The sequence below is a fragment of the Marmota flaviventris genome, chromosome 2 (assembly GCF_047511675.1).
Source record: "Marmota flaviventris isolate mMarFla1 chromosome 2, mMarFla1.hap1, whole genome shotgun sequence".
NCBI classification, from domain to species: Eukaryota; Metazoa; Chordata; class Mammalia; order Rodentia; family Sciuridae; genus Marmota; species Marmota flaviventris.
The window spans coordinates 89,549,464-89,568,419 of NC_092499.1; the positions used below are offsets into that span (position 1 = coordinate 89,549,464).

General features: G+C 35.9%; 1 protein-coding gene across 1 annotated transcript in view; it reads left to right on the forward strand.

Moving 5' to 3' along the window:
* Window positions 1–17,426, forward strand: part of Knl1 (kinetochore scaffold 1) — a 60,484-nt gene extending 43,058 nt beyond the window's left edge. The window contains exons 18-26 of the mRNA XM_027926223.2: window positions 2,831–2,908; window positions 3,080–3,119; window positions 4,103–4,204; window positions 5,039–5,139; window positions 12,689–12,757; window positions 14,084–14,193; window positions 14,368–14,486; window positions 15,258–15,380; window positions 16,291–17,426. Coding sequence (XP_027782024.2) covers window positions 2,831–2,908; window positions 3,080–3,119; window positions 4,103–4,204; window positions 5,039–5,139; window positions 12,689–12,757; window positions 14,084–14,193; window positions 14,368–14,486; window positions 15,258–15,380; window positions 16,291–16,405 — 857 coding nt within the window. The 3' untranslated portion in view covers window positions 16,406–17,426. The remainder of the gene's footprint in view (window positions 1–2,830; window positions 2,909–3,079; window positions 3,120–4,102; window positions 4,205–5,038; window positions 5,140–12,688; window positions 12,758–14,083; window positions 14,194–14,367; window positions 14,487–15,257; window positions 15,381–16,290) is intronic.
* Window positions 17,427–18,956: the final 1,530 nt, after the last annotated feature.

Consider the following 18,956-nt stretch of genomic DNA (forward strand, 5'->3'; position numbering starts at 1 on the left):
TGTCTTAACCTTTCAGTTTGGCTTCTCATAATCTTCACTTGTTAATTATGCTTTCCTTAAGCTGCTTCCTCAGAGATCTCAAAATTCCACATAATCATCAAATTTGGTTACTCTTGGCCCTTAACCATCTGACTTGTTTCAGCTTTTGCTGCTGCTGATTGTTCATTTCTTCCTGAATCTTTCATCTATCTTAACCTCTATGATATTGCACTACCTTAACCCTATTGTTTTCTCCGGGCTATTCCTTTTAATTCCTCTGATGGCTTCTTTTTCTCTAACCCCTTGTGTGTAATTTAGATTTTGTCATCCCTTTTATATTCTCTCCTCTAATGCTTTCATCTGCTTTAATAATTATGTAACTAATTCCCAAATTCAGTTAAATTCATCGAATATTTTTTGAGCACCTACTTCATGCCATATACTCTGCTTATCATCAGGGGAAAAAAATAAAGAAATGATACAGGTTTTGCCCTCAAGTACTTTATAATCATTTTGGCTGAGCACATCTTTAACCTGTTTGAGTTTTAGATTATATAATTTCTGTCTTCTTACTGAACTTCAGTGCAACAATATCCTTAAGCACTTTAAACTCTATGTGAATAAATAATCTTCTCCCATCTCCAAAATCTAATTCAAAAACTTGTTTCTTGTCCTCTGAATTCCAGCCCAAACTACATACATTTCTATGTAGTTATGCCATTTTCTGTTTTTGTTGTTATCGTTTTATGGTGTGGAGAATCAAGCCCAAGGCTTTGGGCATGCTAGACCTAAAGTACTCTACCACTGAATTGTATCTCTAGTCCCCTGCCACTTATTTTTTTGTATGTATGATCTTGTTTTATTTTTTTGGTTGGCTTTTGAGGTACTAGAGATTGAACTCAGGGATGCTCTACCACTGAGCAGTATCCCCACCCCCACCCCCCCTTTTTTTTTTAATTCTTTTAAAACAGGGTTTTGCTCAATTTCATAGGCTGGCCTCAAATTTGCAATCTTCCTGCCTCTGGGATTACAGTCATGCACCACTATGCCTACCTGCCACTTTGTTTTGGCTAATACATTCTCCTGTTTTCCATGAAGGGAAATACTCTCCATCTCTTTAGCTTCTGTGGCTGTCACTTGTATTGTAGTTATTTTGTTCAGTTTATCTTCCTAATTATAAGGTACATGGAAGCCAAAATCAGCTTTTATTTTTCTCCAGGTCCTTAGTACTATTAGTACTATGCTATATAGAGTATAAGTGCCTGTACATGTGTTCTGCATTAAATTGATAATAAATATATGAATTCCATAGTCTTAGACTGTCCCACTCTTTTGTTGATTATCTTTCTATTTCACAGAATATTATTTATTGAGCAAATTTGCTGAGTACCTACCATGTGTCATATACAGTACTTAGTGCTAAGAACACACTGGTGATCAAACATTAGTTCTACTTTTATGGGGCTTCCAGTCCAAAAGAGAATATAGTCATTAAGTGAATAATTTTATAATAAATTCTGAGGAAAAGGTTACAAGGTGCTATTGAGGTCCTGTAATAGAAATCTGACATAGTCAAGAGGTCATGGTAGCCTTCCTGCTAAAGAAGTGACATTTAAGCTAAGATATGAAGGATGAATGGGAGTCTCAAAGTGAAAAGGATAGAAAGAGCAGCCTGTTCAATGAATAACAAAAGTAGAAACCCTATTAGGAAAAAAATGTGCCAATTACAAGTGTTTGAAAATAAGGCCACTATAACTAAAATAGAGCAAAAGGCAACATAACCTGAGAAGAGCTATAGATATCACTAGTGACCAGGTCTAATTGGGCCTCTTAAGGTAATTCTGAATTTTTCTAAGAGAAAGGAACAGTCATTTGACAGGTCTTAATTAAGCACTGGCTACTGGCTAGAGATTGGATTTGAGTAGATCAAGAGTAAATAACCAGTTAATCCATTATTGGACTAGTAACAGAGCCAGGTGTGGTGGCACATGCTATAATCCCAGTAGCCTGGGAGGCTGAGACAGGAGGATCGCAGGTTCAACACCAGCCTCAGCAACTTGGCAAGGCTCTAAGCACCTTAGCGAGACTTTGTCTCTAAATAAAATATAAAAAGGGCTGGGGATGTGCCTCAGTGCTTGAGTGTCCCTGAGTTTAATCCCCAGTACCAAAAAAAAAGAAAGAAAGAATAGAAGCTTATTTTAAGAGATGCTGGTAATGGTGAAGAAAAAGATATCTTTGAGGTAAGATCTTAACTTGGATAAACTTAATATGGGGAGAAGGGGCTGGGGATTTTGGCTTAGTGGTAGCGTGCTTGCGTGGCATGCATGAGGCACTGGGTTCGATTCTCAGCACCACATACGAATAAATAAAATAAAAAGGCATGCCTTTAAAAAAAAAATGGTGAGAGAGGAGAGTTTTTAGAATGATTCCCAGGTTTCTAAAACAAATTGTGTGACAATCTTCAATGCATATTTACTCCCATCCCTTCCCCAGTAAATTTCCCAAGTTCAAAAAAAAAAAATTTTTTTGTGTGTTCAAATATTTTTTACTTAGCCCATATATGTTGCCTAACAACTATTATGTTCTTGCAAATTATATGTATAAATAGTGGACCATGAGAAGATAGAAGATACTAATAGAGATGCTTGCTTTGTGGCTCAGAGCTCACTTCTCTGCCACCAGATAAGTGTATGTCTTCATATGAAATTATAATTATAGTTTAGTACAGAGAATAGATGGTATTTGTGAAATACCTCCAACACTTCACTTTGTGACCATCTATTCTTTTCATATCTGATATTTAATAAATTATCTTGATTGACTTATTCTAATGCATGCTATTTACTTTTAGAAACTAAGAATTTGGAAGATGAGGAGAAAGACAATCCTGTGGAAGAATGGGATTCTGAAATGAGAGCTGCAGAGAAAGGTAACTTTTTGAATTATTTAAAGATATTTAAAAAAATTTTTTAAAGCCCTTTTGAGTTTGTTTTTTAATGTATTTAAATGAGATTAAGTCTGAATTTTCAACAAAACAGATGATTTTGTGAAGGTATTATGTGAAGGTATTAAGGTATTATGTTTTGTTTTCTTTTTATAGAACTGCAACAGTTAAAAACAAACGAAGAGGAGCTTCAAAGGTCAGACTTTAATCCAAGTGTTAGACAATCTAATGCTAAACTCCAGAAAGCTAAATGACTTCCTACTTCCAGAGAGTCACAAGAATTATGAACAAGAGTCTTGACTAAAGGTGACTTAGAGCTTCTGCTGCACTGAACTGGACCCTAAAGCACATCATAGCCATCAGTATTTTCAAAGCCCTTACTATTTATAGGGCATTAATCGAAAGCAGGATTTCTCAAGCTTGAATTCTATCAGGATCCTTTTAAAGAAAATAAACCAAGAATTAAACTATTTTTATATTTGTACTTAAATAAGTATATGTAAGTATGAAATGAGGCATATATTTCTTAAGCATGTGAATCTTGCTCAACTTTAAGACGAAAAGAAATTAAATCATGACAAAACCAATAAAAGTCCAGTTGACAACATTAACAGGTAGTAATGTTTGAAATTAAATCAATGCTAGCAAAATGACTAACAAAAGGTCAAGTTCTATTTAGCTGCAAGAAACTGAAATCAAATGCAGGCAACAAAGTTATTACATGTCTTGGTTTTAAAGTGAATATCCTTATGACCTACATTATGCTTTTTTGTTATCAAAAATGAAAAAGTAGGCGCATGCTTGTAATCCCAGCTGCTCGGGAGACTGAGGCAGGAGGATCTTAAGTTCAAAGTCAGCCTTAGCAAAAGCGAGGCGCTAAGCAATTCAGTGAGACCATGTCTCTTATTTTTAATAATTATTTTAGAAAACATTGGAACCCCGAGGATATCTTCATGGATCCTGATTTGAGAGCCAGTGATTGGTACCTTTTCTAAGTAAGCCTACTTCTACATTAATGCTTACCAGAAATAAGTAAATAAACAAATATATATATTTTTTTAACCTGGGAGCCATCAAGCATGTGACTTCTTATCATAAACCTTTTTGTTATAGTTTGAATTCTTGTAACAAAGACCATATCTTTCTGTGAATACCTGGGTTTTTTGTTTTGTTTTGCAGAAAGCTCTTAGAACTGGAGGTACAGAAAGAGCAGACCCTTACTCAGATAGACTTTATGCAGAAACAAACAAATAGAACTGAAGAACTACTGAATCAGCTGAGGTAAGGCAAAGCAGGTGACATTTGTATTTTATCCTGTGTTTTAGTCATTGTCTAATCTACTACAGCAGTTGAAAATGTTTTCAGAATGTGTTGTTGTAGGTTTTTCCAGGGGTTTGTTTTGTTCTTGCTTTAGATGGGGTCTAACCATTTTTCCCAGACTGACTTTGAACTGAGCTCAAGCAATCCTAGCTGACTATCTCCTGAGTAGCTGGGACAACAGAACAGGCATACACCACTGTGCCCAGCAATTACTACAGGCTTTTAACCTGTATGCACAAGGCAGCTTCAAAAAGGGTCAGAGTTTTTACTAAAGTGAAAATATACAGGGTGGAAGAGCTATGTATGGAATAATGTTAAAGTATTTAATACTTTGCATAGACTTGTTTTTTTCTCTGATACTCTGATTACAACTTAAGTTTGTTTTTTTTTTTTTTCTGGTACTGGGGATTGAACTCAGGGGCACTTGACCACTGAGTCACATTCCCAGCCCTATTTTGTGTTTTATTTAGAGACAGGGTCTCACTGAGTTGCTTAGCACCTCACTTTTGCTGAGGCTGGCTTTGAACTTTCAGTCCTCCTACATTCACAGTATTTGAACTGAAATATCAGTTGTCTCTGAATCCAGTGGGAAAACATCAGCAACTGTTATTGATACTGTTTTGAGTAGTTTTAGAAATTCTCTGTTTGGGATGGAAGTATAGCTTAGTAGTAGAGCATTTGCCTAGCATATATAAAACCTTGGGGTTAATCTCCAGCACACACACACAAAATAAAGAAGTTAATCTTTTATCTTTTAAAAAGATGTGGCTTTTTTTTCCCCCTTCTTCTCTCCAGTTTGTCTGAGTGGGATGTTATTGAGTGGACTGATGATCAAGCTGTATTTACCTTTGTTTATGACACCATAGAACTCATTATCACCTTTGGAGAACCAGTAGGTGAGTAGTAAAAGTTACATAATCCTCTGCAGAGGTCTGGGGATGTAGTTCATTAATAGAGTACTTATGTAAGAGGCCCTGGGTTCAATCCCCAGTAGCACACAAACAAACAAAAAGAATAAAATACAAAGCTGGAGATGTAAGTCAGGTAGAACACTTGCCTAGTACACATGAGGTCCTGGATTCAATCATCAGTATCACCAATAAATAAATAAAAACATAGCTAGTTAAAGTTGCCATTTGTTTTAGTGTTTGGACCCTCAGGGGTACTTTATCACTGAGCTACATCCTCAGCCCTTTTTATTTTTTATTTTGAGACAGGTTCTCACCAAGTGGCTTAGGGTCTTGCTAAGTTTGCTGAGGCTCAAATTTGTTGTCCTCCTGAGTCAGAGGGATTATAGGCAGGTTCTACTGTCAGTATCTTTAGGTCTTTTCTCTTTAACTGGTCAGCTTAAGTACAACCATATTGGAATGTAGGATCTTCATAGCCTCCCAGCCTTTGCATCTGATTTTTAGAATGAATAGCATTACCTTCTGTCCAAATCCAGGCTTAAAATTTAGGAATCATGTACATCTCCTTCTCCCTCATTACACATAGCCAAAATCATCAATAAGACATACTGATTTTAATTTCTTTTTTTTTTTTAATTAAATTTAATTTTTTATTACCTATTAAATTTAATTTATTTTATTAGCAAGATCATATTACAATGATCTTGACAATTCATACATTTGAATCATTGGGGTATAATTTCTCATTTTTCTAATTGTACAGATTGCAGAATCACACTGGTCACAGAGTCACCTATATACATGTAGCAATCATAATGTCTATTCTGCTGCCCTTCCTATCCCCCCTATTCCTCCCCTCCCCTCCCATCATTTCTGTCTATCCAATCTAATGTGACACATTTTTTTTTTCTTATCACAAAATCATATATGTATTCTGTATAACGATGAGATTCTCCTTCCATCTTCCGTGCACCTCCCCTTTTCCCTCTTTTCCCCCCCACCTCTCTTCCCTATTTAGTGGTAGTCGTCTTCTCATGCTTTTCCTTCCTATCCCATTTTGAGTCACCCCCTTGTATCAGAGAAGACATTCGGCATTTGATTTTTAGGGATTGGCTAACTTCACTTAGCATAATCTGCTCTAATGCCATCCATTTCCCTGCAAATGCCAAGATCTTGTTATTTTTTTAGTGCTGAGTAATATTCCATTGTGTATAAATGCCGCATTTTTTTGATCCATTCATCTATTGAAGGGCATCTAGGTTGGTTCCACATTCTAGCTATTGTGAATTGTGCTGCTATAAACGTTGATGTGGCTGTGTCCCTGTAATATGCTCTTTTTAGGTCTTTTGGGTATAGTCCAAGAAGGGGAATAGCTGGGTCAAATGGTGGTTCCATTCCCAGCTTTCCAAGGACTCTCCATACTGCTTTCCAAATTGGCTGCACCAATTTGCAGTCCCATCAGCAATGTATGAGTGTACCTTTTCCCCGCATCCTCGTCAGCACTTATTGTTGTTTGACTTCATAATGGCTGCCATTCTTATTGGAGTGAGATGGTATCTTAGAGTAGTTTTAATTTGCATTTCTCTGATTGCTAGAGATGGTGAGCATTTTTTCATGTATTTGTTGATTGATTGTATATCCTCTTCTGAGAAGTGTCTGTTCAAGTCCTTGGCCCATTTGTTGATTGGGTTATTTGTTTTTTTGTTGTTTAACTTTTTGAGTTCTTTGTATACTCTAGTGATTAGAGCTCTATCTGATGTTTGAGGCGTAAAAATTTGTTCCCAGGATGTAGGCTCCCTATTCACTTCACATATTATTTCTCTTGCTGAGAAAAAACTTTTTAGTTTGAATTCGTCCCATTTGTTGATTCTTGGTTTTAACTCTTATGCTATAGGTGTCTTATTAAGGAATTTGGGGCCTGCCCCCACGTGATGAAGATTAGGGCCAACTTTATTTTCTATTAGACGCAGAGTCTCTGGTCTGATTCCTAGCTCCTTGATCCATTTTGAATTGACTTTTGTGCATGGTGAGAGAAAGGGATTCAATTTCATTTTGTTGCATATGGATTACCAGTTCTCCCAGCACCATTTGTTGAAGATGCTATCCTTTCTCCATTGCATGTTTTTAGCACCTTTGTCTAATATAAGGTGGTTGTCATTTTGTGGATTTGTCTCTGTGTCCTCTATTCTGTACCATTGGTCTACCATCCTGTTTTGGTGCCAGTACCATGCTGTTTTTGTTACTATTGCTCTATAGTACAGTTTAAAATCTGGAATCACGATACCACCAGTTTCATTCTTCATGCTTAGAATTACTGTAGCTATTCTGCGTCTCTTATTTTTCCAGATGAAGTTCATGATTGCTTTTTCTATTTCTGCAAAGAATGTCATTGGGATTTTGATGGGAATTGCATTGAATCTGTAAAGTGCTATTGGTAATATGGCCATCTTAATAATATTAATTCTACCAATCCATGAGCAAGGTAAATCCTTCCATCTTCTAAGGTCTTCTTCTGTTTCTTTCTTCAGGGTTCTGTAGTTTTCATTGTATAGATCTTTCACCTCTTTTGTTAGGTTGATTCCCAGGTATTTTAATTTTTTTGAGGATATTGTGAATGGAGTAGTTGTCCTCATTTCCATTTCAGAGAATGTCACTGATATTCAGGAATGCCTTTGATTTATTGGTATTGATTTTATATCCTGCCACTTTGCTGAATTCATTTACTAGTTCTAGAAGTTTCTTGGTTGAACTTTTTGGGTCTGCTAAGTATAGGATCATGTCATCGGCAAATAGTGCTAATTTAAGTTCTTCTTTTCCTATATTTATGCCTTTAATTTCTTTCGTCTAATTGCTCTGGCTAGTGTTTCAAGAAGTATGTTGAATAGAAGTGGTGAGAGAGGGCATCCCTGTCTTGTTCCAGATTTTAAAAGGAATGCCTTCAATTTTTCTCCATTTAGAATGATGCTGGCCTGAGGCTTAGCGTATATAGCTTTTACCATGTTGAGGTAATTTCCTGTTATCCCTAATTTTTCTAGTGTTTTGAACATAAAGGGATGCTGTATTTTTTTTAATGCTTTTTCAGCATCTATCGAAATGATCATATGGTTCTTATCTTTAAGTCTATTGATGTGGTTAATTACATTTATTGATTTCCGTATATTGAACCAGCCTTACATCCCGGGGATGAATCCCACTTGGTCATGGTGCACGATCTTTTGATATGTTTTTGTATCCGATTTGCTAGAATTTTATTGAGGATTTTTGCATCTATATTCATTAGGGATATTGGGTCTGAAGTTTTCTTTCTTTGAAGTGTCTTTATCTGGTTTTGGAAGCAGAGTGATGTTGGCCTCATAGAATGAATTTGGAAGTACTCCCTCTTTTTCTATCTCCTGAAATAGATTGAAGGGTATTGGTATTAGTTCTTCTTTAAAGTTCTTGTAAAACTCTGCTGTATATCCGTCTGGTCCTGGGCTTTTCTTGGTTGGTAGTCTTTTGATGGTTTCTTCTATTTCCTCACTTGATATTGGTCTGTTTAAGTTGTTTATATCATCCTGACTCAATCTAGGTAGCTCATATGCCTTAAGGAATTTATCGATGCCTTCACTATCCTCAATTTTATTAGAGTATAGGGTTTTAAAATAATTTCTGATTATCTTCTGTATTTCTGAAGTGTCTGTTGTGATGTTGCCTTTTTCATCCCGTAAGCTAGTAATTTGGGTTCTCTCCTTCTCTTTGTTAGCATGGCTAGTGGTCTATCAATCTTATTTATTTTTTCAAAGAACCAACTTTTAGTTTTGTCAGTTTTTTCGATTGTTTCTTTTGTTTCGATTTCTGATTTTAATTTCTTACTATCCATTTTTCTCCATCTCTTTTGTCAGTTGTCATCTCTAATCCAGATGAGTATGATAACATTCCAATTGAACTTTCTGGATTTTCCCTTTTTCCTTGATAATTCATTCTCCTCCATGTAGCTATAGTGATTGTTGAAAATCTAATCATGCATATACAGTTATGTTAAATTAATGATCAAAATATTTTTTATTGGTTGTTCAAAACATTACAAAGCTCTTGACAAATCATATGTCATACATTAGATTCAAGTGGGTTATGAACTCCCATTTTTACCCCAAATACATATTGCAGAATCACATCGGTTACACATCCACATTTTTACATAATGCCATATTAGTAACTGTTGTATTCTGCTACTTTTCCTATCCTCTACTATCCCCCTCCCCTCCCCTCCCATCTTCTCTCTCCACCCCTCCCCTCCCCTCCCCTCCCATCTTCTCTCTCTACCCCTCCCCTCCCATCTTCTCTCTCTACCCCTCCCCTCCCCTCCCCTCCCCTCCCATCTTCTCTCTCTACCCCATCTACTGTAATTCATTTCTCTCCTTGTTTTTTTTTTTCCCCATTCCTCTCACAACCTCTTATATGTAATTTTGTATAACAGTGAGGGTCTCCTTCCATTTCCATGCAATTTCCCTTTTCTCTCCCTTTCCCTCCCACCTCATGTCTCTGTTTAATGTTAATCTTTTCCTCCTGCTCTTCCTCCCTGCTCTGTTCTTAATTGCTCTCATTATATCAAAGAAGACATTTGGCATTTGTTTTTTAGGGATTGGCTAGCTTCACTTAGCATAATCTGCTCTAATGCCATCCATTTCCCTGCAAATTCTATGATTTTGTCATTTTTTAATGCAGAGTAATACTCCATTGTGTATAAATGCCACATTTTTTTTATCCATTCATCTATTGAAGGGCATCTAGGTTGGTTCCACAGTCTAGCTATTGTGAATTGTGCTGCTATGAACATCGATGTGGCAGTATCCCTGTAGTACGCTCTTTTAAGGTCTTCAGGGAATAGTCCGAGAAGGGCAATAGCTTGGTCAAATGGTGGTTCCATTCCCAGCTTTCCCAGGAATCTCCATACTGCTTTCCAAATTGGCCACACCAATTTGCAGTCCCATCAGCAATGTAGAAGAGTACCCTTTTCCCCACATCCTCGCCAGCACTTGTTGTTGTTTGACTTCATAATGGCTGCCAATCTTACTGGAGTGAGATGGTATCTTAGGGTGGTTTTGATTTGCATTTCTCTGACTGCTAGAGATGGTGAGCATTTTTTCATGTACTTGTTGATTGATTGTATGTCCTTCTCTGAGAAGTGTCTGTTCAGGTCCTTGGCCCATTTGTTGATTGGGTTATTTGTTTTCTTATTGTTTAATTTTTTGAGTTCTTTGTATACTCTGGATATTAGGGCTCTATCTGAAGTGTGAGGAGTAAAAATTTGTTCCCACGATGTAGGCTCCCTATTTACCTCTCTTATTGTTTCTCTTGCTGAGAAAAAACTTTTTAGTTTGAGTAAGTCCCATTTGTTGATTCTAGTTATTAACTCTTGTGCTATGGGTGTCCTATTAAGGAATTTGGAGGCCGACCCCACAATATGTAGATTGGCGCCAACTTTTTCTTCTATCAGATGCAGAGTCTCTGATTTGATATCAAGCTCCTTCATCCATTTTGAGTTAACTTTTGTGCATGGCGAGAGAAGGGGATTCAGTTTCATTTTGTTGCATATGGATTTCCAGTTTTCACAGCACCATTTGTTGAAGATGCTATCCTTCCTCCATTGCATGCTTTTAGCCCCTTTATCAAATATAAGATAGTTGTAACTTTGTGGATTAGTCTCTGTGTCCTCTATTCTGTACCATTGGTCCACCCGCCTGTTTTGGTACCAGTACCATGCTGCTTTTGTTACTATTGCTCTGTAGTATAGTTTGAAATCTGGTATCGCTATGCCGCCTGATTCACACTTCCTGCTTAGAGTTGCTTTTGCTATTCTGGGTCTTTTATTATTCCATATGAATTTCATGATTGCTTTATCTATTTCTACAAGAAATGCCATTGGGATTTTGATTGGCATTGCATTAAACCTATAGAGAACTTTTGGTAATATCGCCATTTTGATGATGTTAGTTCTGCCTATCCATGAACAGGGTATATTTTTCCATCTTCTAAGATCTTCTTCTATTTCTCTCTTTAGGGTTCTGTAGTTTTCATTGTATAAATCTTTCACCTCTTTTGTTATGTTGATTCCCAAGTATTTTATTTTTTTTTTGAGGATATTGTGAATGGGGTGTTTTTCCTCATTTCTGTTTCAGAAGTTTTGTCGCTGATATACAGAAATGCCTTTGATTTATGCGTGTTGATTTTATATCCTGCCACTTCAAAATATTTTATATAGTCTGTAAAGCCTTTGCATAAATTGAATTTTTCTTTTTCTGCCTCATTTTGTATACCTTTTTTTTTTTTTTTTTTTAACATATTCTGCATGTTGACCAGATTGGATTTCTTTCATTTCCTTAAATGATCATGATCATTCATGGTCAGTCATTCCATCCTACCTCAAGACTTTCATACAGATGTTTCTTATTCCTGGAAGCTCTTTTCTTCCTCTTCACTACTAAAATTTCTAATAAGCCTTAAAAGCTTAGCTTAATTATCAGTTTCACAGGAAAGTTTTCCATGACTCTCCTTTTATACCTACCTGCTCTGCCAATTCCCCCTCATAGTCTATGTTTTCATTGCTCTCTGCAATATTCCTTAATAGCATTTACCACAATTTGTAGTTTTTATGTCCTTCTGATTTGTAAAGCTTCTTGAGGATGTGGGTGATTATGACTTTTTCTCATTATGGTATCCACTTAACACATAGAAAATATTTAGCAAAGCATTCAATAAATTAAAAAGAATCAAAATTTGTGAGATAGATGATATGTCTATAGAGTCTGAAGGAATGAGCAGTTGTCCTGATGATCTAAAAATTCATTACAGTTAAACTATAATCCCAGAAACTAGGGAGGCTGAGGCAGGAAGATCACACGTTCAAAGCCAGACTTGGCAACTTAGCTAGAGACCCTAAGCAACTTACCTAGACTGTGTTCTCAATAAATTGGAAAAGGGCTGGGACTGGGCACTATAGCACACTCCTATAATCCTAGCAGTTCAGGAGGAAGCTGAGGCAAAAGGATTGCAAGTTCAAAGCCAAACTCAGCAACTTAGCAAGTCCCTAAGTAACTGAGCTAGACCCTGTTGCAAAATAAAAACTAAAAAAGGGCTGGGGATATTGCTCAGCAGTTAAGTGCCCCTGGGATCAATCCTCTGTACCCGCCTGCTCCCCCCCCCCCCCAAAAAAAAAATCATCATGGCAATATAAAAAGTATTGATCATTTTGAGTGTATTTGTTCAGGGATAGTAGGTATGGGGAGGCTATGTTCCTTATATGATTCCTAAAAAAATTTATCTTTGCACAGAAGTTAGGGGGCAAAAAGAGGAGATATATTCTACACATAAAATTTCCTTCTAAGATCAATGTTGTTGAGGAAAATCTCAGTCAAACTTACCATAATTTGAGAATCTGATTCAAAGATAAACCTTCAACTCCCTGTGAAAAAACCCTTCTACCCAGAATAGTACTGAGTTTTATGTGGCTTAAAATCAGAACAAAAAGAAATGTTATTCTTTTCCTGGTTCATCTTAGTTGGTCTCCCTTTCTTGGACAAGGCTCACAGGAAGATTACTGACCTAAATTTTCAGTCTCTGTTAGATGGTAAGTTCAAAACATTTATGCTTCTTAAAAATTTTGTTGGGCTGGGGATATAGCTTAGTTGGTAGAGTGCTTGCCTTGCATGCACAAGGCCCTGGGTTCAAACCCCAGCACCAAAAAAAAAAAAATTATTAATTTATAGATACAAGTGCTTCTTGGTAACTCTTTCACTAATTTAAATATTAATATTAATAATTTATATTTAAAATATGTATTAGGTATAAAATTGAGTAATGTTTTAAATATTGGGTGGATTTTTTTAAAATTTTTTTAGTTGTTGATGGACCCTTATTTTATTTACTCATATGCAGTACTGAGAATCAAACCCAGTACCTCACACATGCTAGGCAAGTGCTCTACCACTGAGCTACAACCCTAGCTCCTGGGTGGATCTGAAAAGAAATGACATTCTCATTATCTTTAAATGATTGATAAATAGGCATTTCCATAGTTTGAAAATTACATCATGAATATTTCATCTGAGGCAGATTTATTACTTACATTAGTACTATGAGGTAGGAAACTACAGATCAGAAAAATTAAATGTTGCTTGGTGCAGTGGTACATGCCTGTAATCCCCAGCTGCTAGCGAGGCTGAGGCAGAACGATCACAAGTTCAAGGCCAGCCTGGGCAGCTTAGACCTTACATCAAAATAAACATTTTAAAAAGGGTTAGGGGTGTAGCTTCAGAGGTACAGCTCCAGGAACACAAAAACAAAAGCAAAAAAAAAAATTACATAAGAGGTTGGGGCTATAGCTCAGTGGTAGAGTGCTTGCCTAGCTTGTGAGGCACTGGGTCCAATTCTCAGCACCACATAAAAATGTATAAATAAAATAAAGGTATTGTGTCCACCTACAACTAAAAGTTTAAAAAAAAATGGGCGCTGGGTTTGTTGCTCAGCAGTAGAGCACTCACCTAGCACGTGCAAGGAACTGGGTTCGATCCTTAGCACCATGTAAAAATCATGTAAAAATAAATAAATAAAATAAAGATATTTTTTCCAACTACAACTAAAAAAAATTTTTTTTTTTAAATCACTTAAGATATAAAGAAATCTAGGATTTGAACGTAGTAGTTTATGTTACATTGAAACCCATGGTTTTAATCAGATATTATTTTGTATGTGATAAAGGCTTGAGTTTTTGTGGGAATACTTTATATTCACCATTTATTTTATAATCATGTTGAAAATAAAAATCAAGAGGATACTTCCACATCTAACAGGTTGAGGGTATTTCTAGCTTATGTGACAATAGTATTTTTAGCTTACATAAAATATATGAGTAAGTAATACCTTCCTTTTTGTTTTTGGTTTTTTTCTTCCCCAGAGGATAAAGCTCCTACTTCCTCCCTTTTAGTTCATAAGCTTATTTTTCAGTACATAGAGGAGCAGGAATCCTGGAAGAAGAAGTGTACAACACAGCATCAGGTACCCAAGGTAAAGTTTGATTGAAGTATATAAAGGAAAACTTGCAAACTCTGTCCCACAAAGCAGAATTGAAATTATAAATATATAATAGAATCTGAAATGATATATTCAATTATTTAACTTTTTGAGTTCTTTGTAGCAGTTATTGAACATTGAAATCTTTTTTTTTTTTAATTTTTTTAGATGCTTCAAGAACTCTCACCAATAGTAAACAATTGCAGACTCCTTGGAGAAGAGATTGAGTTTTTAAAGAAATGGGGACCAAATTATAATCTAATGGACATAGATGTGAATAATACTGAGTAAGTGTATTATTTCCCTGGGCAGCTCTTACAAAGTACTACAAATTGGATGGCTTAAATAAAAGAAATTTATTATCTCAAAGTTGAGGATAGAAGTCTAAAATCAGAGTATTACTCAGGTTCTTTCTAAGGGTTGAGAGAGAGAATCTTTTCCATGCCTTTCTCCCAATTTCTGATGGTCTTCTGGCAATTTTTGATATTCCTTGACTTTTAAATGTCCAAACTCTGATCCCTGGCCTTTATCCTCACATGGTATTCTTTCGGTGTCCAAATTTCCCTTTTTTATAACAATACCAGTCAGATTAGGGCCTGACCTACTCTAATAGAACCTTATCTTAAATTTGCAATTACCTGATTTCCAAATAAGATCACATTTTAGGTATAGAGGTTAGGACTTCAGCATATGAATTTTGGGGAATATATTTCAACCTATAACAACAAATAATTAGTCAAGAACTTATTAAAATAATTGTGTTTGTTTTTTATATAACTAGGGATTGAACACAGTACATCACACATGCTAGACAAGTGCTTTGCCACTGAGCTCTATCCCCAACCATAAAATATTTATTATTGTGTTTCCTGACTAACAGTGAAAAAAGAACCATTTTAATACCTTGCTCCAGGTGTTTTACTTGATAAGGATAAGATAAATCCATTTGATAAGGACAAGAAATAAGGTGTGCCTAAATTTCATATGCCAGTCTACATGGAAAAAATATGTTTGTATTTCAGTATATATTTTTAATTGTGGGTCTTGTTTTTTAACAGATTGAAGCTTTTATTCTCCAGCTCTGTAGCATTTGCAAAGTTTGCGGTAACTTTGTCTCTCTCAGCCCATTATCCATTAGTCCCATTACCTTTCACCATTCAGAATCACCTTGGAAACACCAGGTAAGTAAAGGGCCAGCAGGATAAGACTCCCAGCTACCTTTTTACCTTTGCTATCTCTCAAAGTCATCATCATCAAGGGTAGTGAGAACTAAATGTCACTTCTTTGTGATTTCATTTCGGAGGGTTTATTCTTTTAATTTCAGTGACCTTAATTACTATCTCCAGTAGATGCTGGAGTCCATTAATGTATTCATTCATACCTTCTTCCACTTTTTTTTTTTTTTTCGTACCAGGTATTGGACTCAGGGGCACCTGACCACTGAGCCACATCCCTAGCCCTATTTTGTATTTTATTTAGAGCCTTAGTAAGTTGCTGAGGCTGATTTTGAACTCTGAATCAATCCTCCTGCCTCAGCCTCCCGAGCCACTGGAATTACAGTCGTGTATCACCACTTCTTCACTTTTGAACCCTCCTACCTAAAACAAATCTATAAGGAAAAAAAATTCTACATAGTTTTAGCCCAGATCATATGTCAACAATTTTTTTGTCCTTAAAAATAACAATCACTTGAAAAAGCTGTGTTTTTATAACACTATTCTCAATTCATCTGTGGAAGCAGATCTGTAAATGTCTTATTCTTAGTAGGTTGTGATCTATTTTGTGACTTTTTTTAGACACACTGCTGACAGACTGGGAGAAGACAGAAATTAAATCCATCAGCAAACACTAATAGTTTAGAATTTTATTTAAAGAAAACAACTAGATCAGGATAGCTTACAATTACATATAGAATTAGTTCTCAGGCTTTGTTTCACAATCCCATTTCAACTTCTCAGTCTGCTTATTTAACGAAATGCCCATTTGTGCTTCTTGGGAAACTAAGAAACTTTATCCAAGAACATGAGTAGCACCGAAATGAAGACAAATATAAATTTCCAGAAAATGAATTAACCTTTTGTTTTTCTCTAGCCAAGATGAAATTGCTGCCGTTATATATAAAGTGCCATTAGCGGACAACTACCTGAAGAACATTGTCAAGCAAATTTACCAAGATCTACTTCAGGGCTGCCATTTCTACTGCTAGACCCATGGACCACAGCTGTAACAACCAAGCAAGAATTCACTTGATATTGTGTCATGGTCTCTATTGTCATTTAACTTTACCTTTAGGTCATAGTAAAATTCCTTTTGATGATGTAATAGTAAATTTATATGGTCTGTTTTTAAATCTGTACAATTAGAAATGATAAAAGCTTTCATATAGCCTTGTCAGGATGCTCGTCTTTATACCGAAGGTATAATAGGGAACTTAGGGAAATTTTCCCCTAACTAAAGTTGTGCTATCTGCTTTAGTATAACAATAAGAAGTAACTTAAGAGGCATTCACTGATAAAACTAAGCTGTTCCCTATGTATAGAGCTATTAGGTAGTCTGGCTTTTTCCTAGCAGATATTGCTAGATTTAGAAATATGTCTGTCAACAGCTTGGTATGGTGCTATGCTTTTGTAATCTCAGCTATTCAGGAAGGTGAGGTGGGAGGATCACTTGAACCCACAAGTTTAAGTCCAGCCTGAACAACATAGCAAGATCCTATCTCAACAGCAACAAAAAATAAACATGTCTGTCTACAAACTATTCACCCTCCTTTTTCTCCATTTCAGAAATGATATGAAGAGAAAGCATTAGCACTCTTGGACTGGTTGCTATCTTTTCTTGGGGCCTTGCCCTTTATTCTATAGTGTCTATTAAAATTAATTCATTTTGACCAAGTACATGTATATAAATATATTAATGTTGTTTTTGTTTGTGATATAATGTTTGCCTTCTGCCTAAGTATATGAAGCATTTTCAGCAAGATTTTCAATCTTCTTTTATTAAATAATGAGATTTAAAACTATCATATCCAAAACTCTAGTTTCTGGTAGTAATAGTAAACTTTCCTGAAGCCACACAGTCCTCATACACAAAAATTAGAATATCCATTATTAAATGACCAGTATTATCTATGAAAGAACATTCACCCACACTTTAGTCAAATCCGAATCATGATAATTTACATTTTCTGTGTTGAATTCTAAATTAAAATATTTGTATTTTTAAACAAATTTGTGTTAACATTTTGCTTTTTAATTTAAGATAAGGTTAAAGTCCTGTGGGTCTGTGTATCTGTCCTCTTCATTGGTTTTTTTTTTTTTTTACTTTTAATCAAAAGATTACCTGATTTTTAGCTTCAAAAGTCAACACAAATGCTGTGCGTGGTAACAGATACTGGTAATCCTAGTGATTTGGGAGGCTGAGGCAGGAGGATTACAAATTGGGGGCAGCCCCAACATTGTAGCTTGGCTCTAAGCAACTTAAAAAGACTCTGTCTCAAATAAAAAGGGTGGGATGTGGATCAGTGGTTAAGCCCCCTTGGGTTCAATTCCCAGTATCCCTACCCACAGAAAAAAACAACAAAGTCAAACAAAACTCATCTGGCATAAAAATCAAGACAGATGTTCCCTATTTCCATAAATTTCTTTAAAAACTTTTAAATTATCAGTTTTTTTCTTATTGGAGTTTTGTTTTTCCTGTATGTCTAATAATTAGAAGTTTGTTTTATTCATTTTGGTAACTGCAACAACCCATTCTAAGAATGATTTGACTTGTAATGATGATCTCTGCTTTCTTGGTTTCAAGTACATAATTATATTTATGTAGGTATTTGTGTTTTTCTTTGTTCAAACTTGGCTATTTTCATAAAATTTTTTGTTTTACTGATTTGAAAGCTGATTGTTTTTGCACTATTAAAATAAGTTTATTATTTGAAATCTTTTGAAATTAAGTAATGTCTCTTTATTAACTGTAGAGTATTTTACCATATATCCAGTAGGTCTTTTAAGATATACCAAAGTGATTCAGGAGGCTGAGACAAGAGGATCACATGTTTGAAGCCAGTCTCAGTCAGCAATAGCAACCTGCCTCAAAAAAAAAAAAAAGAAAAAAGTTTAGAGGGAATACCAAGCCATCTGCATACACTCATCTAACTGAAAACAGATAGAATTAAAATATGTAAGAACCAAGTAAAACCACAGCTATCTTTGTATCTCTAATGAACAGTAAAAGAAAAGTGGGGGCTGGGAGTATCGCTTACTAGCAGAGCACGTGCAAGGTCCTGGATTCAATCCCAGGGTAAAACAAAAAAAAAAAAAAGGTTTCTTAGGAAGCTAACATCTATGAGCTAATGCAATGATTCCCAAAATCATGGTTCCCAGATCAGCAAACCTACTGAATCGGAAAACCAGATAAAGGGGCCAATAATCTGTAGGTTTTATATTTTCTCAACTTTTTTTAACTTGGGAGGCTCAGAGCGCCAGTTAAGATCAAAGGTTCACATTTCGACGCTGCAGGAAAAACAGTCTCGAGCCACACCTTTTTCCAAAGCCGCCAGTATCGCTAGCCGAAACTTCCGCAGCGGTGCATACTGGGAGATGTAGTTCCAGACCTGTCGTACCATTTCTTGGGACTTGTAGTCCTCTATCTGGGAAGAAAGCGACAACTCGCAAAGTTTAAACCAGTCCTTGAGGAGAAAGGGAAGAGCGTAATCCGCAGTATCACTCGCGCTCAAATTCTTTGGGCCCATCTCTATGCTCGCG